We start from the raw sequence: 21,973 nt of genomic DNA, 5'->3' as shown, positions 1-21,973 counted from the left end.
CCAGCTTCAGACAATGCGAGTCACAACACCCAGCCATGTAGCCAGCTGTGAAGGATACTGCCCAATTTGTATAAAAAGAGAAAATATATTAATTATTTGATTATTATAAGTTAAATAAATAAAGCTCAAAAATAAAAGCCCCAATTCTGAAGAGATTTTGTTTTCCCACTTCAGTATTCAAAAATATAGATTTATGACTGATCAGCTATAGGTCATTTTCTTTCGGGGGAAGGGGTGAGAACACTTTGACATCATAGTATTTTGTCAGTGTTATCACCATGATAAATGGGCTTTGTCCCTGCATACCCATAAAAAAAGCCTCCTTAGTACTTCTCCAGGCCTAGGAAATCTTCCCTCATTCTCTGTGGCTTTACTTTACCTCCTATATGGATCAGATCAGTTGGGGTTTTTTACTAGGGACTGGACGGAGGACAAGTAATCCTAGAGCTTCCTATTGCCTTTGAATGCTTCTATTTTCTTTTTCAGAGTAATAATTACTTGGCCTGGAGGGAGAGGGAAAAGGGTAAAGCCATGTATTTGACAACATTGTCAAACCTGAATTAGTACAACATGACTACCTTGTGAGTAACACGTTCAGGTGAGGTTTTCTCTCAAAGGTTCATTTGTCCTACTTGTAGAATCATCCTTCCAGGGTGGTATTTAGATACTGTTTTCCCTTCCTTTAGAATATTTTTCAAGTCACATTTAGAGCTCTACAAGTGGCCACCACTTCCTCAGCATTAACCCCTTGAAACTTTTTTATGTGACCATTATGACCATTTTTCCTCCCTCAAAAGGGCCTGGCAGCACTTGCAATGAAGCCAATTAGTGGTACTTTATGTGAAAAATGTGAGCCTATGTTGAGTAACAAGAGGTGCTACTTCACCCCTGCTGCAATGGATGAGTGCTTAGTCTCCATGGTTTCCCCGGTCATAACCAAGATATTGAAGGTACACGTCCCACCCACACTCCCAGCGTGTTTAAAATGGGTCCAGCCTAAGCAAAAATCTTGATTAAAGGAAGGTTTTCATTCATTCTCCAGCATGTCCCACAGGAGCCAAGTGTCTCCTGTAACTTTGGTCAAACGTAAGCATGCATTCAAAATCTGCCTTCCGTAAGTCTGAGTCCTGTCGAAGTTCCTTCAGCATCACTTCAAGAATAGGCTTCCACCATATTCTTCTCCAAGGGGCATGAGTTTCATTCCACTGGTGACTGAATGCTATGTTTGGTCTTTCTCCTGGACTTCCTGAAACCGTTTCTCCAAGCGATCCAGTTTGGCCAGGTTCTCCTTCAGCAACTTGCTGTTTGGAACCAGCTGTAAGGCTTTCTCATAGTAGCCACGGGCAGTGATGTAGCTCCCCTACGAAGAAAATGAGTGGCAGATTTCATTCGCATTCCCTAACATACAAAGTTAATTCCTTGGGAATGGTGAAGACCATAATACACAGGAAAAAGAATTTATAAAACCTGATATTGTTAGGTAACAGGAATACTTCTTCATTATGAAATGGATCACAGAGTGCCATTAGCCTAAATTTGATCAAACACACAGCAGATTTACATTTGTCTGTTACATTGTACCAGAAGTGTTAATTTCACTCAGCAACAGGATAGCTTGAGGATATCATACAGCGTGACTCCTTAAGACCCAAATCATAATGATATGCTAAAGTCTTCAAAAAGATAAGCAATCACAGGGCAGGCTGTCTATTTCCATAATTTCATGCCAGTATTCTGCATTAGACATCTTTACTAAGTTAATTCCATAGAGAGGAATCTTAAAAGTCAACTCACGGTGACTTTTCTCTAAGGTAGGTAAACAACTGAAGCAGGAAAGCTTTAGAGATGGGCAGGTTGTTCCTTGCAGCCTGCCCTCTTAAAATATGAGATTTACATTGCAAGATAGATATTCCAAAGCAGTCTGGTTGGGAAGTTCTAGTTGGGGTGAGCAGACTTTCCTCCCTTTTTGGGTAAAATGTGTCAGGGACACTCACTGTTCACACACATGCAGCTCTTGGCAGCCTGAAACAAATTTGGCTTTCTGTCCTGAGTAGTAGTCTCTGCACTCGGCATCTCAAGGAAAAGCAAAACTGTCATACCTTGATGTGCTCAATGCCTCCCATATTCATCCAGGCCTGCGCTTGGTCTGGGTTGAGCTCCACAGCCTGTTTATAGCTCTACATAAATATGAAACATTTTTAGGTTAAGAGTCTGAATCTCCAAACAAAACCAGTGCTGGAGGGGAAAGAGAAAGTTTCCTCTCCTTCTGAATACATTTAAAATATAATTTCAAATTCTTCTCACACACAATGCACAAGCTGAATTTCAGCTTCTTCACACCAGAGGCAACATAATACACTGCTTCACTGCTGAGCTCACCTCACAGGTTTTCCCTGCCCACAGCACCATATGAGCAGCCATGCCAACCCCTGTGACCCTCTCTGCACCCTGCACCACTGGGGTCTCCTCCACATCAGGGTCATTTCCTTGGGCAGGTGCCTGCCAACCACAAGCCATGTGTCAGTTGTGATGCTCCTCATCTGCAAGGCTTTGGAGCTGGCAGCAGACTATGGTACAGTCACTTGTGAGGAGGTTTCAGAAGGACCGGAGGGCAATGCTACCCCTCTCCACTGGCTCCACCACTGTGCGTGGGAGAAGCAGCAACAAGGACCCTCTGGACTCTGTCAAACAACATCGTTTCTATGGTGTCTCAAAAGGAAAGGATTCAAATCAGGATTAGGCATCATGAGGGGTAATACAGTAATATTCGGTACTATTATTTAACGTAACATAATTTCTGAGCTCTCAAGCCTCCGGATCCACAGGGTAAGACAACCTCTTAGCTATTAGGTAACAAGGTGAGATATAACAACATGGTGGGTTCTCACAATTCCCCATGCTTCAAGCTGAACCACCTGGGGTTGGCCATCACTGGGAAGGAGGCTGGGGCTGAATAGACCAAGGGTCTGGTCAATAGGAAAAGGCCTAGGCTCCTCCATAATCCTACCACAACTCTGTACTAAACCTCTAGAGCAGGGAGCTGTACTCCCACACAGGAATAAGGAAAAATGTTGCAGCCAGGTCTGGCAAAATGAGGTGCCCCATAGCTTTACCTGTACCACTGCTGAACTGCTGAGCTCCCAGGAGCAACAGCCAGGGTGCACGCCCCAGGGAGCATTAGATGCAGTGACCTAACTCTTATATTTAAGCCTACAAAACTATCCATAGGGCTTAAAGCAGTCGTACCTCAAAAGCCTTGTCAAGGAGATTCTGTTCCCTTAGCTGGTTTCCTTTAGTGAAAAAGAGCTCTGATATGACTTTTGGATCCTTTGGTTTTAGCTGAAGAGCTTTTTCTATAGCTTCAAGTGCCTGTGAAAATGCAAGAGGACATTGTGTTACCGTATTCTGTGCCTTTCCTCTTATGCTCTCTTCACCACTAGGCCTCCCAGCATAAAAGTTACCTTCCTCCTTTCCCTTGTTTGCCCCACACCATTAACACACATGGAAATGATATTTTACATGCTTGTGGCTTAGTGGCAGTGGGGCTGACAGCGGGGCTGACAGCAGAGGGAGCAGTAAGTAATAAAAACCCCACACTGCTTAACTTCAGTCCCAGTATCTAGATAAAAAGGAGGCTTTAGGAAAAAAATAAACCCACTGGATGTGCACTAAGGCATGTGATATGTCTCTGGACAGATGGAGTGTAAAATTCAACCTGAGCTCTGTGTGTGAGCCCTCAGGACAAGGGCACTCTGCAGCCATGGTACCTTAGTATAGTGCTCCTGCTTGCTGTAGATGGCCGAGAGAAGGCGGTAGCACTCCAGACACTTCACATCCTCGTTGAGTATATGGTTTGTCATCTTTTCAGCTTCCTTTGTCCGCCCCATCACTGCTAAAACCTGAGCCTATGGAGCCACATTACAAAGGGTTATGGTATTAAAAAGCTCAGCCCTCCTTAACAGATGATGCTGCACCCAGTGGCTGGCGCTCCACTTCCATGGTCTCACCCCACACTCACCAGTGCCAGTCGGATCTCTTTGTTTGAAGGCTGAAGTGATCCTGCTTCTCTGTAAACCTGCAATGCTTCTTCATACCGCCCCGTGTTGTAATACAGAGCCCCCAGCGGGGACAGGATTTCAGCCTTCCGGGATACCTTCAGTGCCCTGGAATTTGGGAAAAAGAGATGCTCTGGGTGGTGTTGGGATCAAAGCAGAAGAGCGAGGTGTGGCTTTTCCTGAGATAGAACAGCTAAGCTCTGCATCCTGCTCAGCACACCCTGAGAAGCATGAACTTAAGGTCTCTTGGAGGGGTAAGCATGCCCAAGCAGCAATTTCTCTCGCCACCTGAAAAGGACAGAGGGCCACCTCCAAAGTGCATCAGCAGTGAGAATGGCTGATGGTGGCAGAAACTGGGAAAGGTCAACACAAATCAGGATGCCAAAAAGGAGGGCTCCTCCCACCCAAAAAAAAATCCACCCTGCTGCATACTAGGAGTCAGAGCCTGCCTACTGGCACGTTGCTAGGATGGGTCAGAGTCCCTGATGGTGTCAAAGTTTTAGTGGTGGTCTGCGCAGCAGTTATAGCTGTTACTGGTGCGGCACACACAGACCAGCTTCAAGAAGGGTGGGAGTCCTGCTAACAACCTGTTCATGCCATCAAGGAACCTCCGACTTCATCTTTAGAGCATCCCCCAGCCAAAAGCAGCAGCATGTCCATCCTGTGGATTGGGAATGGTCCAGAGAAGTCAACACTGCCAGAGTCTGTGCTGCTTCTCCAAGCATTCCCCAAAAATAGCCAAATAACCAAAGGTAAATCTGGAGATTTACCTGGAGGTTTTTATCCGGATGAAGAAAGAAACGTGCACTGACAGATTCATCTATCCGAGGCTCTTTGGCAGAGACAAGCCTTACAGGGGGAAGAGAGAAACCTCTGTTTAGCATCCCAAATTCTTACCGCTTATACCACACTTCAGCCTCTTTGTTCTGCCCCAGGGAGCGGTGAAGCCTGCCCAGGTTGACCATGGCCACGTGGTGAGTGGGGCTCAGGTGGATGGCCTGCTTGTAGTGGGACACGGCTTGCTCAGGAGCCCCTGGAGGGAAACACGGCAATTAAACTGGTGCATTAAAAAAAGCCTGTCACAAATTCAGCACACATTAATGCTCTGGGTTCTTTCATCTACTGCTTTGTGCATGGGAACCATTTTGAGAGAGAAATACAGCCTCAGCCTTTTGAGATTCAGTATAAGGAAAATTGCTGTCCAGACTAATAGGCTCCAATATTCAGAGATGACCCTGATAAGTAGATTTTCATGGGGTGGGCTGTAGCAAGTCAAGTCAATTGTTGCAGCAATCATGCTGCAGGGGAGATACACCCACTGTGCTAAACACAGAGCCCACTCCTGAGAGGGGGCTGGAGCACGTGTCCCATTTCCTGGTAGAGCACTCTTCCGCCCTGGCCCGCTGCAGAGAAAGGCAACACAGACATGGAAAATAAGCCTCCTGGCATACCCCACAAGCTCACCAGAGCTGCAAATAGTTTCAGGTCTTCTCAAACAGAGCTGATTCCCTCCACCTCTGTTGGCTGGCCCTGCTCAGTTTCTGTGCATTGCTCAACTGGACCGGGAGTAGCTGCCAGTGACGAGCTAATTCCTACCTTGGGGCAATGAATCCCAGACCAGAGGTGTCCAGGTGCCCATTTTGGATCATGTAGGCACCAACTCTGTGTTGCAGAGGAGCCATTGGGTGGCACTGCTTCCCTGTGTGACAATGTGTACTGGTGCAAGGTCCCGCAGTCCATGACATCATCGAGCACCAGCACAAAATACAACGCGGTGCAAAAGGAAAGGCACCAGACCACGAGCCCAAAGGCCTAAAGTTCTATTTTTAACACCATATTTTTATTTAGCTAAGTAATGGCTTTCCTCGAGAAGGATTCTGAAGTGCTTCCCTCAGGCAGGGCCTGCTGGCTACCTACTAAATAAATTAATAGAGCACAGTATAAAGTTCCAGCATTCCAGCAGTGTGAATATCGTATTTTTAACCCCAGTGCTTGTTAAATTGGTTTGCACACTGTAGACCAGATAATCTCCTGATGAAAACCGATACTCACAGAGCTTTGTCCGCCAACAAAGCTTTGGAGTATTGGCATTTTTTGAAGACAAATCACTTCACAATGTATTTAATTCAATTTCTAGCTGGAAAGCAGAACTTGAAAGCAGCCTGTGCGTGCTGGGGCACTGAGCACCTGCTGCCGTGGGAATTTTATTTTCATAGCTCTTCAGATCTCTTTTGGTTTCTCTGAGACTATCTCCGTAACATAAAAGTAACAGTGACACTTCTCAGCACCTCCTTTACAGGAAAGAGGAGGGATGTCTGCAGGGAGGTTTAGAAGCACTTAAGATTCATCAAAGGCCAATGTGCATCTTTCAAGATAGGACTTTTTCAACGCATCCATTGGAAGCCTTCATCTTCTCCCACCTCTGGCAGGTGTTTTCGAAAAGCACACGTACAAAACATCCTGGGAAGCAGCTGGGTGTGCACCTTAGTCTGTAGAGTCAGCCAGTGCCTTCCCCGCTCAACACACAGGGGTAATGTGCATCGTTAAGGGAGATGAATGTCTATGACCACTGCAGAGCTGTCTATTATGGCTTCTTGCTGGAGGCTTGTTGCACAAAGTCCTGCAAGTTAATTGGTGTGGTGCTTCCCAGCATCTCCCTGTGCCTGCTGGGGAAGAGCCCAGCCTGTGATGGGCTCCATACCAGCTGCTTCCTTCATGCCTTGTCATGTCTCCAGGAGGGTTATTTACACATAATGCCTGAAGTACCAGAAGTCAGTGGGGTTTTTTCTTCTTGTTTGAGTGTAAGGAAGTGTAGTAGTAAACCAGGAAAAGTTAGTTTTCACTTTGGCACAGGTGCAAAAAATAGAAAGTGCACTGCAGTGCATTTGGACCACAGTTTTTGGCAGGAAAAGGGCAGTTTATCTGGGATGGCAAGCAGAGATAAGCACAATGTCAGTGTGAAAATACTGAGGAATTTCTATTATTTGCAAGCTTGAATTTTGCAGGGCACAAATTCAGAAACTCAACCTCTGTCGCCAATGCCGAGATGCCTTTTTTGATTATGAATATTCATTTTGCTTCCTTGTGTATTTCACACTGGTACTACAGAAGACCAATGGCTGAATGTCAGCTCAGAGGTAGGACAGCCAGCTGCAGACTGATGGGCACCACTGTCCTGTCTTCCCAAGCACCACAGGCACAGCGGCAGAGGGGCAGAATGGGTAGCAACCAAACACTTACAGCTTGCAATATTACATCACTGGGTCCCAGCTCTGTTCCGAAGGGCCAGGAGTGAGACAGTAATTTGGTTTCCACTAGTCATTTGTCAAACTTGGCTTTGCTTATAAAGCTGTCAATAAAAGTCAGCAATTACAGTGGCGTTTTTTGTTGTTCTTGTTGTTATGTGGATGGCAGGAAGTGCTTGAGTCCATGGAATTTGAATAGGAACCAGGAGCTCAGAAAAGAAAGGCTTTGGCTGTCATTATGGAGCTCCTGAGAAATCAATTCATCCCAGAGTATCTTGGCTTTTCTTTTCACAAGATGACTGCTGTTTAAAAGCCATGTTTATTTTTATAGTGGTGGCACTCAACCTTTACAGCCAAAGAGCTGCTTTGTCACCAAGTAGAGCTGCAAGTGCTCCAAAGACCATAACGATTCACTTGTGTGCCTGGAATTTGGTTTGATGTGGCCATGCTTTCCTGAAGAAACAGCACTATTGTTGGGGTGCTGCCCAGCTCAAATTGAGGATGACAATCGCCCGTATGAAGATGCTGAGAAACACTGAAGGGAACAGCTGGGCTGAACGCCACTGCCGCACAGTGCCTGCATTGATTACAAATTCCAGTACACTGTGCCATCTTGATAGCATAGGGATATTTATTTCCAAGCTACAGCAGAGGCACATCTATTGCTTTGGAAGCTTTTCACACCCTTTCAGATGCATATTGCTGAATAAAACAACTCAAAGTAAATAAGGCAGAAAGGGCAAATTCCTTGCTGCTTCTCACTTACCGGTATCAACCAAGAAAACACCATAGTTGTTATGCAGATCGGAGCTCTCTGGACAATTCTCTATTCCAGCCTTATAGACCTCTTCTGCTTCCTCAAGCCGTTCCTTAAAAGAGAAAGAGATTTCTTAGCCATGGCAGAAAGGGTGTCAGCATCATTTGCTGTATGTGGAGCCCAAGGTCCGAGCCCACCCGCTGTCTAGGAGGCCAGAATTATACCCCATGGCATGGATGCAGTATAGCTGCCATCTGGTACCCCAGAGCAATTCAAACAGCCTTCCCCCATACGTTTGCAATTGGAGCTACCTGTGAAACAAGAATGATAGCTGGAAAAGGTGGCTCCTATGCAGTGTCAGTGAGCTCCAGCTGGGCATGCACCCAGCCAGGTAATACACAGCGACAGGGGTTGTGTTCGCTCTGCTGAGAAATATCTGTCATCTGGGAGCTGATATATTTTCATTTATTTGTTTAATGAGCATCTCCCTGGCTAACTTTTCCCCTCTGCAGCTCTGCTATTCTATCCCTAGGCAGCAGAGAAAATACAAGGAGTGAAAGCTTGGCATGTGTGATGCCTGGGGAATGGGGAGCTCTACAGGGAGACAAGGGAAGCTGGAGGAGGATGGGGGGCAATGAAAGAGTGGAGAAAATCTGACTGATCCAGATTAAAACCAGATGTTGTCAATGCATGAGATGTAGCTCACTGGGATTGATGGGATGTGCCATCACGCTGATTCCCAGATGCACTGAGCCCTTACATTTTGCATGGATTTAAAGGGCATTTCTTGGTGCTGAGCATTTCTAGAAAATACAGAACTTTTCTTTGGGAACACCCTGCCTACAGAAAGTGTCCCAGAGGCTGTTTGCTCTCTAGCCTGAGCTACAGGCAGCCTGGTCCTGTAAAATGAAAATTAGGTGTCTCGTTTAGATAAATAGCAATTTAATAAGCTTTCCATTTCCCTCCAGCCAGCCAGAGCTTGCCCACTGCCTGCACACGCTCACCAGCATGGGTTATCACAATCTTCCTTCCCTCCCTAACCTCAGAGGCTTGCTGTTGCACGCATTTATGGAAGGAGGCTGTGAACAGCAGAGACAAGCAGAGTGCAGAGGGCTGTGGGGCAAGCCTCCAGCACCAAAGGTGCTTTCTTCAATTCTTTCCCTGCCATGGAGTGGTACAACCCTACGGCAACAAACTCCAGAGCCCCCTGATGATGCTCCCAAGCAAAATCAGCCATCTGGGGCTCCACTGTGGAGGGCCAGGAGCCACCAAAGCAAACGTCCTGCCTGGGAGCTGAACCCACACTGAAATAAAGGGTTGGTCCACTCCCAGCTATGGACTGTGCTCTCCCCAAGCCCTGCAAATCCTAGAGCCTCTGGGGTTTTCTCTGGATTTAAATGGCGTACCTGATGGCAGCTTTTGTTCTGTAGCTGATTAAATGTGTGGGCTCCTTTCTCACCTCGTATTTCAGAACTGGGGAGCTGGAATTAATCGCATTGGAAGAGTACGACTTGATGAAAGCGCGCAGTTTGCCATGGTTAAGTGCTTTCACATTTACATGATAAAGGTCAGCCAGCAGAAAAGATAGTGTGTGATAAAACCCAGAAACACATTTTTAAAAAGTGCTTAAGTTTGGACATTTTGGATATATTTATGTGACTCTGACATCATTATCCTGAGGGGTCAGGAAAAGTGTAGCTACCATCAGCATTGACTAAAATGAAGAGCAACTTCTTGAGAAAGCATCTGTGTTACCAAGACATTAACAAACGTATCTTGAAAGATTTCTGTATTAGTTTCTTTTCCTCTGATTTTAATTTTCAGTCAAGGAATGTGGCTTTGTGTGCGCATATGTCAGTTTTCTTCATTTTATTTACTGACCATAAACCCAATCTTTAAAACACGGAAGGGTTGTGTTAAACTGGATTAGCAGTGTCCCATGGCAAAACACACTCACTAATATTGAGCACTTTTAGCATTTTCATCATGGTTGCATTGCTTTCTCGGCACCTGCATGCCCCAGGCTCAGCACAGTCTGGGATGATTTCTCTAACAAAGTGTTTGCATTAAGCACAGTCAGAAATTGGGATGGGTGGGACCAGTTTTTTGTGCCAGAGCTTTCTCTCTCACAGCATCTCCTCTTCTTGGAAGAAATGCTCTAAATTCATCAAGGCTTGATTCTCATTAACAGTTTATAATGCCACTCCCGATGCTCATGAAACATTCATCAACCTCACAAAATGCAGAAGATTGGCTTAAAAAAAGTATGAGATTTTTATGATATTAAAAATACTATGCATGTGAGGATCTCTCAGTTGAACTCCAAGAGGTTTAAGTCTGTTTTTTCATGGCTCAATTTTCACACACACACACACACACACACACACGTGCTGGGAAGAAGGTGCTGTTCAAGTGCATCAGAGGAAATCCTGGGGAACCAGGAGAGTTGTGAAAATAGCAAACAAAAATGTTTGATTTCTGATATTAGCACCACTGCAGTTATCATGGAGAACAAGGAAAACAACAATACATTGTGACCAAATTGCAACATCAAGGAGAAAAAGCAGTAAGAAGGGCAAGCCTTTGGTGACACGGTCTAGGGTGAGGCATCCTTGCCCACGGCAGCGGGGTTGGAACTAGATGACCTTAAGGTCCTTTCCAACCCTAACCATTCTATGATTCTATGATTCTGTGATAAAAGGCACAAACAAGCCAAACTGTTTTATACGATATGGAGGTAGTTTTCTCCATGTCAGCTCTGGCTTCAGAACCAACTACCAAAGAGAGAAGAGGGCAATTACATCGAGTTACAGGCTAATTCCCTGGTTCATGGGACATTTCTTTTAGGAACACTTTTTACATCTGTAGGAAGAAAGGGCCAATAAGCCTTATTTTGGATTCATCGCCCTTAAGACAGGGGGGAACATGCTGTGTGGGACCAACCAAGGTAATCCTGGCAATATTTCACTGAGCCACATCCACATGTTTCCTCCCTTCTTATCCTTAGTGCAAAGCTGGAGGAGCAGCAGCTTGTCATGGGCATGGTCATCTCATGTGAGTTATTTTAATGCGCCACTCATGACACTTCAGGCCCTTTCTATCACGTCTCAGTGTTTACTGCATAAACTGCATGGCATCACAGATACCCTTCAGCTGTGAGACACACACACTGGGCCACAAATAGACAGAAAGACATGTTTGTAATTTTTAGACAGTTTGGACATGACTGCTTGGACAAAGTGGGAAACCCAAAACTGAAAAATGGGATCCCATCATCATCTTTTGGGCTGAAGATACCAAAACTTCTGCCCTTACCCCTCCAGAAAGCACACAGCATTAGCGTTTGATTCCGCAGCCCACAGCCACAAACAGCAGCACATGTTTGTAGGACAGCCCCTACTGCAGTCACTAGGATGAGTGTGAGAGGCAGAAGCTGCACAGGCAGTCATTCGCTGTGGCTGAATGTGAGAAGGTGTTAAAAGCCTGCAGGAAATAGCTATTTTCTGAGGAAATTGTAGTATCTCTTTCCCCTACCACTTACTCAAGAGGGTGAACAATCTATATGTAAGAGTAGATGAATTATTGCTGGACTTATTAGTGGCATTTGCTTTGGGCAGAAGGCCTCAGGGCTCTATAATCGTTTTATTGCTCTGTTGACCTTACAATCGATGGTTCTAATTAATAAATTCAATTAATATTAAAACCAGGTACTACTGTGGAGGACTCATTTCCTATACTTGCAGAAGACTCTTTATTGACAGGTTTATTCAAAACATAGTTCCCATTCAGTGAGTGTGTTCTTTCAATTCACACACTGTATTTCTATGCCGGTGTAGCTGACATTAATAGTATTTGAATATTTCATAGAAGCGTAGAATGGTTTGGGTTGGAAAGGACCTCAAAACCATCCAGTTCCAACCCCCTGCCATGGGCAGGGACACCTCCTACTAGACGAGGTTGCTCCAAGCCCCATCCAGCCTGGCCTTGAACACTGCCAGCAATGGGGCAGCCACAATTTCTCTGGGCAACCTGTGCCAGGGCCTCAGCACCGTCACAGGGAAGAAAGTAATTTGAAAGCAATTTAAAAGGGAAAATAAAATAGCACATTTTTTAGTAATCCACATATATCATACATGAGTTTTCCAGAGTGCCTACATCATTAAAGAAGCCTAAATCAGAACAAGATCTCTGCTTATAGTTTTGCTGAAATTTATCCACTTCCCTTACAGAGAGGTTTCACTAACCAGATCAATGGAAAACAGTGAAATGGGATACATTTCTGCTTTATCCGTATTTGCCTTTGGCAATCTTTATAGAAAACTTTAGCACACCATGCTATGGAACAGTTAGATTTGAAACCTGGTGGTGAAAAAAATCAGTTTTCAAAGGTTTGTAGAGGTGTGCTGGAGCTGTGCAGTTATGAGGACCTTGTCACCCAACCCTGTATCCCCAAACTGGGGCCACTGGCTATGGCCAAAGCCCATGGGAGCAATGCCCAAAGCACAGCATCCCTCATCTCCTGCTGCAGGCATGGAGAAATGCAGGGCTTGGTGATCTTAACATGGGCACCCACACTTTGTGGCTTCTGAACTCAGGCATTTTGTGCTTCAATTTCCCTTTTTCTCCATGGGGGCAATATTTCACCTCACAGGGACCTCGTAGAAATAAATTACCTAACTACAGGGAGTAGGGAGAGCCTCAAGTAATGAGCATGGGGAGCAAGCCTGAGAGGAAATGAGTAATCCTGCCTCCAGAGCACAGCCTTGGTCATGCACAGTAAATAAGACCTGGGGGCATATATTGAACAACAAGGTTAAATAAAATATTGAACAGCTGTTCATTAAGAGCAACATAAAGCTAGTGAGCTTTCCCATCCCCTGTATGTGATCATCTACCACGGTAATGAAGGGCCATATCCCGATGCATGCATGCAAGGGGCAGAATTCAGGCTGCAGAGCCCACCTGGTTTTTGTCATTTCCTAGCTTTGGAATGATTTATTATGAAATCTCAAAGTTACTTTCTTGGTTTAAGCCCAGCCAGTAACTCAGAACTCACTCACTGACCCCCTTCTTCCCTCCCCGCTCCTGAAGGGATGGGGAGGAGAATGGAAAATGTAACTCCCACGGGTTGAGATAAGAACAGTCCAGTAACTCAGGTATAACACAAATCACTACTGCTGCCATCAATAATAATAATGATAAGGGAAACAACAAGGTGACAACACAATTGCTCACCACCTGCCTGCCGCGTAACTCTCCCCAGTTTATATACTGGGCATGACGTGCTGTGGTATGGAATACCCCTTTGACTAGTTTGGGTCAGGTGTCCTGTCCCTGCTTCCTCCCGACTTCCCGTGCCCCTCCTCACTGGCACAGCATGAGACTGAAAAAGTCCTTGATTGGAGTAAACATTACTTAGCAACAACTAAAATATCGGTGTGTTATCAGCACTGTTCTCAGACTAAAGTCGAAAACACAGCACTGCACCAGCTACTAAGAAGGGGAAAAAAAACCTGCTATGGCTGAACCCAGGACAGTTACCTACGTAGGCATGTGTGTCTGAGGGGGAAGTGCTCGCCTATTCTGCTGTCACAACAAAGTACAATGGATTAAGACTTCGCCATAGACGTGGGGAGCTGCAGAGAGGGTGTTTACTCACAACTTCAACAGTGATTTCATTCAGAGCCACATCATGTGGGTGTAATTACTCACTGCAAATCAGTTGCCTCCCATCCCGAAAAAGTCATCTCTAACGCAGCCTGAGAGCTCTCTGCAGACAGTGGGGGACCCACGCCTGCATGCAAGGTGAGGGTGCTCTGTTGGGATGCGCAGGAGGCTCTGCAGCTGCAGTGCATACACATGCACAATAGTCACAAGAACTCAAGCGATCACCTTTACCTGTTCGGCTAGCAGCGAGGCCAGGCTTGAGTAAGCATCCGCAAACTCTGGGCCGTACTTAATAGAGTTCCGAAGTAAAATCACAGCTTCCTCCTTCTTCCCTTGGGACCTGCACAACAGGGAAGGAGGGAAAGAAAGAAACGTTCCTGTAAGCACAGGTTTAGGTCATCCCACTGATTAACTGCTTTAAAGAGATGTGAAAGTCCCCAGCTTGACCTTTTCAACAAAGACTAAAATATTCACTTTTGCATCCTCTCCACAGTGTGCATCTCCTCAGCCCATCACTGTTTCCATATGTTATTTTCAGGGGCTGGGAGAAGATGGGCTTTAATTAATCTGCTGTTTGGTCTTCTATTCTGGTATCTGTCATACTGAGCACTACGTGATGATCCTAGCGAAGACAAAACACTGCCCAAAACAACTCATTCCTCAGCCCCACACACTGAAGAACAAAAGGTATTTTTATTGCTTGCTATCAGGCAAGCAGTACAGGCCACATGCTCTGTCTGTTGAGTCATAACCACCAGATTTTGTAAACTTCTCCAGTGCTACCATACATATCCTCTTAATATTTCTCTTTATGGCAAATACATTGCATTCTTATGCATTCAACCCATCAGGAGTTAAAGGCACATAAAGGACAAGATAGCAAAAGCGTCCCCAGACATGAAGTACTATGCAAGACCCTCCCATCAATGTCCTTGGGAAGTCACATGCCCTACAGGAAGGGATGCTGTCAGGGTAACACCAAGTTTGCAGTCAGCTTCTGGAGGTCTGGCCCCAGTCATGTCACTGAGGTCCTGGGAACAGGACATTTGCTCTCACCAACCCTGCTCACATCAGTAGGTTGGCGACACCAAAACATTTGCATTTTCCTAAAACCCCTCTGCATGTTCCTAGACAATGAGTGCCGTTATAGAGCCACTTATGGCTTAGTTAAATTATACTTTGAAACTGAAATATTGCTAAGTTAAATCTGCCTGGGACCTCTAAATAATCCCTTAGTAAGTCAGTCATTAGGCTAGAGTAGTCTGCTCTTCAGATCCTAACATTATGAACAGAGATAATTGAGAGCTGGCTATGCTGATGAGCTAGGGTTGCTCTGCATTTATTACCATGGAAAACAGAAAAGGTTTCCTGAATGAAAATCTAAGGATGTTTATTTATTTGAGCTACATTGCTCCAGTATCTCCATGTATTTCTTTCCTTGGAAAAATGAGGTTTCATGAACAAACATCTGAGGACGTTTAGCCGGACTGGAACATTTTCCTTGTGTTGGTTGTAGAAAGAATATGAATAGGAGAAATTTTGTTTCTTTTCTTTACAAAACGAAACAAAAGGCTTCGGGACACAAAATATGTGAACACCTTGCTGCTTTGGCCTTAGTCATGACATAGTCAAGTAACCAGATCTCGTTTATAAGGTGCAAATTTCAGCTGATAATATATGTGGCTTTGCAGATTTTTCCCCTTCCTAGTTGTATAGCTGGAAGAATATTTTGCCTTGCATTAAGCTAAGTAAAGCCAGTTGTGCTGGTCTTTTTCTTCTTCCAGTGGTGTTCCATATGAATTACATGAATGAAGCAAAAACAAATAAATAACCACTTTTCTCCTACGCTAATTAGAGACCAGCTAGCTTGTCCATTTATAAAACTTTTGGCTGCAGTTTCGTGACAAAAATCAAAACCAGATGACTGCTTTATAAAGGTATTGATGTTTGGCAAAAAACCCTAGGAAATGCCAGCTACAGAAATAAAAGGATTAAGTGATCCACTCAGCAGCAGTAAAAGTCCCCATTACCCATAAGCACGCACTCTGAACATGAGGCAGCCCTCTTAATTACTCTTTTTTCCTCTCAAATGGCCTTTCTTTCTTTTTTCTTTTGATCCAAGAACAATGTTTGTCTCCTGAAAGTGGGGGTAGAGAGGGAAAGATTAAGGCATCTTTTTATGTGACAGACTGAATTACATTAAAAGAAGCAGATCCAGTAGTTTCTCAGAGGGCTTAGGCCTGCAAGATACCAGGCGATCTGGCCAAGCACTTAAACGCGTACTTAACTTTTATGTATGCAAGTTGAAAATTAATTACTGGCTGAAGTGCTTTTCTGGATCAAGGCCAATACTTTGCAGGATCAAGGCTGTGGCTTTTATAAATCTCCGGCAGTTTGGGAGAGCACAGAGAATTGAAGGAACAGTCATACACACTAATTTGCCATAAACTGGGGATCTGGGGCAGGAAAAGCTAAGTAATCTATACTTTCGCTATGACAGAAAGAACAAATTCAACTGATATGAGGAGTTTATGATCACTCAATCTGATTTTTCTCCAAATACCTTGCCTTACAATGCCCTCTCCTGACTCCCTCTTCCACTCGAGCTCTCAATCTGCCCTCTACAGCCAGCATGCTTGAGCTCAGAACAAGAAAAAGCTCTTTCCACTGGTAGCATCTTTTCCATATTTTTCAAGTGCCCCACAGTTGGACAAGCATCAGTTTAAACCACTCCACAGAAATCTGATGATGCACAGGGCTGCATGTGGGCTGTTAGCACTGGAGCAAATTTCATTTGCAATGTAAAGAGTAAACTAGGAATTAGTGCTCCAGGGAACATTTTAACTGTCAAGATTTGTTTTATTCTGTAAAGTTAGTTCTGTAAAGCCAGAATCACAGAACTCAGTAAGTGCTCCACAACTGAGCATCTCGGTTTCACACCCAAACACAAGGAGAGCTTGCAGTGTCTAACTCTGCCTGCCTGACAGGAAGCCTCGAAGCCTGTTTGACTCCCTGGTTTAAAACTGACTCAGATAATTTAGATGCACTCCTTTGCCATTCATCTATACTATGTGGATGACACCAAAGTGGGGGAGTGGGCAACACACTGCAAGGCAGAGCTGCTTTTCAGGGGGAACAGGTCTGACAGGAACCTCATGAAGTTCAATAAAGGCAAATGCAAGTCCTGCACCTGGAGTGGAATAACTCCATGTGCAAGCACAGGTTGGGGGATGACTGGGGTCCCGGTGGAGAAAAACTTGACTGCAGGCAAGCAATGTACCCTATATGGCAAAGAAGGCCAACAGTGGGGCCAGAGAAGTGATCCTTCCCCTTTATATGATACTTGTGAGACCCCACCTGGAGCAATATCTGTCAAGAGTTGAGCTCCTCAGTGCAAGACGGCCAAAAGAGGGCCACTAAAGGTCAGGGCTAGAGCATCCTTTGCATTAAGGAAAGGCTGAGACAGCCGTATATGTGCAGCCTGGAGAAGAGAAGGCTCAGGAGTGACTTCGTTGCTGGCTGCTACTGTCTGGCTGGAAGATACAGAAAGACCAGAGCCAAACTCTTCTCAGAGGTGCACAGTGACAGGACAAGAAGCAACAGACACAAGTAGGACCATGGGAAATTCTGATTAGATATAAGGAAAAATATTTTTCAGCACAAGGGTGGTCAAACACTGCAACAGATTGCACAGAGATTGTGGCATCTTTGTAACATCTTGGAGGTGTTCAAGATTCAGCTGGATGCAGCCCTAAGCAACCTGATCCAATTAGATTTGCTCTAACCAACAGGATTGACCAAATGATTTTCAGAGGTTCATTCCAACCTAAGTTATTTCTTTAATCTACTATAAATTTGACACTGACAGAGTCTGGGTTTTGTTGGTTTGGATTTTTTTGTTTGGTTGGGGTTTTCTTGGGGTTTTTTTTTGGGTTTTTTTTAGGAAATAGGCTACAACATGTATGTGGTACTGATGGATAACTATAGCACTTCACGCAATGCAGAGTAGCCTAACGAGAAACCATCCAGAAAGCCAGATGCGCTACCACTGAACATTATTGCTCAGTTTGCTTCTTTAAATGGAAGGGATAATGTTTCACCCTCTAAAAGATCTTAAATCTCAATGCACATAATATCTATCTGCATCTTCAGACAGTTACACAAACCTGTGTCAGCACATTCACACACATACATATCCAGAAGCCTGTATCAGAGAGAGCAAACAGTCCTCCTTCCCCTGAATGGATGGTTTCACTAAACATTGACTAAATCATGGCAACAAGACACATTGTGTGTTATTCTACGTTCAGAAGAGAAGCAGTCCTTTGAATAAACTCAGTGTTTCAGTGGCATTGTTTCTAGGCATTTCACTTTCCCTCTGGAAATGAAACCATAGCACACTCAAAGCACATAAGAGTTATGAGCCTTTTCTTTATAAGGAATAGTGTCCTGAATATTGGAGTGCTTGAGGTATGGCTATATAGAGTACTGCAAATACGAAGTTCTCTCCCATTCTTCCTGCAACAGAAAGCCGGGATAAATATTTACTTCAAGTGTTCGTAATATTTTATTTCTCGTGTCTTTACAGAATACCCCACAGACTATAAATTTGTGAGGTATTCTGAATGATATTCATCTCAGTTTTTCATGCTGTATCTCCAAAAAAATGAATGTATATAGAGAAGTTAAATATTTATTTAAAGGAAAGCTTCAAAACAAAACACAAAAAAGCAGCATCAGGCTGCTCTGTGTCACTGATGATGGGCCGTGAAAGCAGAGAGAGAGATTTCTCACTTTTGGGTAGGCCATCTTTGGGTCTATTTTAACTAAGAAATCTGCTGGCATTGTTTAATTATCTACTCACCAATATTTATTGTAAGCAAAAATATGATGACATGCAATTTTATTTCAGGATATGTAAACAAAACCAGAGGCTTATTCAGCCATTACTCTGCAAAGCTTCCTGAGAACATTCATCTTCTGGCACACAGTTGTCCTCATTATGTGCAAACAGAAAATGGAAACATCCTTTTTCATCTAGGACTTCTGTAGAAAAAAAAACCTTAAAAATTTGACCCTGTGGTCCTCAAACCAGATTTTTAGTAAATCAGAAGCAACTGATGCTTAGATAGCTTATTTACAAGGAATAACGAGAAGCGGATTCCCACCTGGGAATAGCAAACCCATCTTTCGAAAATCCTGGAGATCCCCTTTCTCAGCACTCCACGAGGTGAAATCTAATATCCACCACCATATTCCCACACTATGAGCAGGGATGGGTGTAAGGAACTCAGCAGAATTCAACTGGAAATTCCCTATGCCAGACAGTTTTGTTACTAGTCCCAGTAAATTCATGAGTGGAACCTGAGCATTTTCTTTTAATGAGCTTGGAGCAAGCATCACACACCTTTAACATACTACGATGTATGGCACCACGGAACAATGCTGCGCATGTAATATCCAGAGGGGGACACAATATCTTAACTATCACGTTAGGAAAAATATGACATATTGTATACAAAATGAAGAGCAGTTCTAAGAGACTTTCCCACGCCTCCTTTGTGCTTTGCTAGTGCAACAAATCCAGTTTCTACCCATATGCTGGGTCATAAAGAACCCATCAGCAGGCCAGATTTAAACATTATTGACATGAGATGTCATGGTCCTGCTTCTGGCTTATATCCTTTTGCATTAATATTTTATATTAAAAAAAAATCACAGAGAATAATAAGGCAAACATGATGAATTAAAAGACAACATGTATTTTTTAAAACTGTTGCCACTGAAGATTAATTTCAATCAACCAAATCTGATGAATAATACAAAGACCTTCCATTTCTCTTGTAGTAAGACTGTCTCTACCATTTTTCTTTCCTGTGAATATTTCCAGTAAAACCCTCGCTTATTTTCTAATTGCAACACAACTGCAAACACCACCTTAAGTGATGTAGTACACAACATAAAGATATCCAGACTAGCATAAAGATATCCAAACTAGCATAAGGATATCTAAACCAGCATAAGGCTATCCAGACTAAGCCTTACCTTTGTGCTGGCACTCTTGGCTGGCACTAAGAAAAAATGCAACTCCTCCACCAGTTGGCAGAAAAAACTAGTTTGGTGATGAGTGTTGAGAAAATGTGAATTTCCTTGGTGCCTGTTCTGTGTTCAACTTACTTGAGCAGGTTGCCGAGATTAAAGAGAGCTCGATTGTGCTGAGGGTTTAACTGAAGGGCCCGTCTATAGTACTGTTTTGCCTCCACCACATCTTTGGTCAACGTCCCCAAGTTGTTGAGAGCACTTGCGTGACGAGGGTACAGTCTAGGAAAAATGAAACATCAAGTTACAGACACTCATTAATTGACAAATAAAGCCAAAGTCATTAATGCTGCCACCAGTGTTTTTCAACACTTGGTAAAGGGAAGGATGTCAGCTAGGAAACACTGTTTTCCCTTCATTTGCAGCAGGTTCTCATGGGACCCTGAGGAACTTTTTCACCTCTCAAAGAGACACTAAATCAGATCTTCTTCTACAGTTCCCGTATGCCTCCAGGGCAAAAGGGAACACTGAACACTTTTGAAAGTCTCTTTTACCCTCAAAGCAAAAGGAAAATGACTAAAGCAGCTTGAATGTTTTTATACAAAATGCTTTTTCAAACAAGCAAGAACTGCTTTATCAAAAATATGTTTCCAATGGAAATATGTTTTGAAATACACAGAAACCAACAAAACAGTTTTAATTGATCTGTTTTGTTGTTTGTTGGGGTTTTCTTTAAAATCAGTTTTCCACAATAGAAGTAACAATAAAGTGCAAAAGGAAACTTGAAATCAGCAGTTGAACAATGTTTTCAGGACCAAACAAAATGATACGAAAATCTGGAAATAGACTGCTTAACAGTATGAATTCCCTCAGCTTCTAGTTATAATTTTTTACTATGTGGTTCAGTTCTTTTAACTGATCTGTTGATCTTTATATCAATCTGTTTCAGTTACAACACTACATATTGGCCCAAGCGTTAAAATTCTCCATGAATTAAGCAGCATGTTATGGTCCATTCAGCTGCTTAAATTCTCAAAGCTGTGCTCTGACTCATTAGTATTTTGGCTTGGAGATCTTCCACCAGAAAACTCTAGAGGAGAAAGTAATCCAGGGTAAGATTTAGCACCCAGGACCCTTTGTGTCATAGAAGAGGGAAAACTGAGTTTCATTATAATAAAGAAATAAATCTGTGTCAGTAGCCCACAAGTCCCAGGCAACCTGGAAGACCAGCTGATGAAGAAGGTCCAATGCTCTGGTATGAAATGGTGCACAGGTGCTTGCCCACTGAACTCAAGATGACCATTCATGATAGGGAGGAAACAGGTTAAGACGGGCAATGCTTGGGTTTAAGAAGACCTAGTCACAAATCCCGCTGCCACTGTAGATATGCTGTTTTAAATGAGGACATCTGACATTTCTTTGCCTTAGGTCCCTGTTCATGGGAAAGTGATGTGGATAATGACATTAAAAGTAGTTGGCTATGATAGCTCAGGGTACAGCATGAGGAGTGAGGAGGGGCATTTAAAGGAAGAAGGGATTAAGACTCCATAATATAGTCTGAATCTGAAGTTTGCAACTGTTTTTAATCTAAGACTTTCCATGGTAGGTTTTTTTGCCTGGAGTTTTTCATTATGTCAGTTCAGCCCTGGGATTTTCCGTGCTTAAGTACCATGAATAATTTAGTATTTTACACACTGCTGCAACAGTTGTATCAGTCACATTTTTGCTCCACAGAATATAAGTGATTTTGGCACAGTCTTATTTGGGGGTGAAGCTGGGAACACATGAAGGAACTCCAGCGAAAATGGACATGCACCAGTAACTAAGTAAGAGAAGAGCCCAAAGTCCCTTTTTTTTACCCAACAATAAGCCTAGCAGACAAGGATTACTTAGTGAACCTATTACAATGGCAGAAGACAAATGTAGTGACCACCACTTAGAGTAACTAACGAATGCAGACTCTATGAACCTCCGCCCTGTACAGATAAGCAGCCTGTCTCTCAGAGGCAACCACTTCTGCTGCAGCCCTCAGGTGCATTGCCCAGTGTCTCCACTCACCCATACCACCTGCATTCGCTGCTCAAGTAATTTTTGAAGAGTTCCACAATTGGTTTGGTCACAGAGGAGCAGAAACTAGGAAATTCATGGTGAGACTGCATTTGGCACAGGAATAGTATCGCATTCCATCACTGAAGTTACCCAGGGAGCCT

General features: G+C 43.8%; 1 protein-coding gene across 1 annotated transcript in view; it reads right to left on the bottom strand.

The window, feature by feature from the left end:
- Window positions 1-1,219: 1,219 nt before the first annotated feature.
- Window positions 1,220-21,973, bottom strand: part of TMTC1 (transmembrane O-mannosyltransferase targeting cadherins 1) — a gene marked incomplete at both ends in the record, with an annotated part of 140,450 nt that continues 119,696 nt past the window's right edge. Inside the window, 9 exons of the mRNA XM_080635398.1 lie at window positions 1,220-1,360; window positions 2,100-2,177; window positions 3,247-3,369; window positions 3,768-3,905; window positions 4,019-4,163; window positions 4,953-5,088; window positions 8,067-8,169; window positions 13,956-14,064; window positions 19,902-20,045. Of these exons, the coding sequence (XP_080491524.1) occupies window positions 1,220-1,360; window positions 2,100-2,177; window positions 3,247-3,369; window positions 3,768-3,905; window positions 4,019-4,163; window positions 4,953-5,088; window positions 8,067-8,169; window positions 13,956-14,064; window positions 19,902-20,045 (1,117 nt within the window). The remainder of the gene's footprint in view (window positions 1,361-2,099; window positions 2,178-3,246; window positions 3,370-3,767; window positions 3,906-4,018; window positions 4,164-4,952; window positions 5,089-8,066; window positions 8,170-13,955; window positions 14,065-19,901; window positions 20,046-21,973) is intronic.

This window comes from Psittacula echo (genome assembly GCF_963264785.1).
Source record: "Psittacula echo genome assembly, chromosome: 1".
NCBI classification, from domain to species: Eukaryota; Metazoa; Chordata; class Aves; order Psittaciformes; family Psittacidae; genus Psittacula; species Psittacula echo.
Note: the sequence above shows the minus strand (reverse complement) of the source record. Positions and strands in the feature narration are given on the sequence as shown.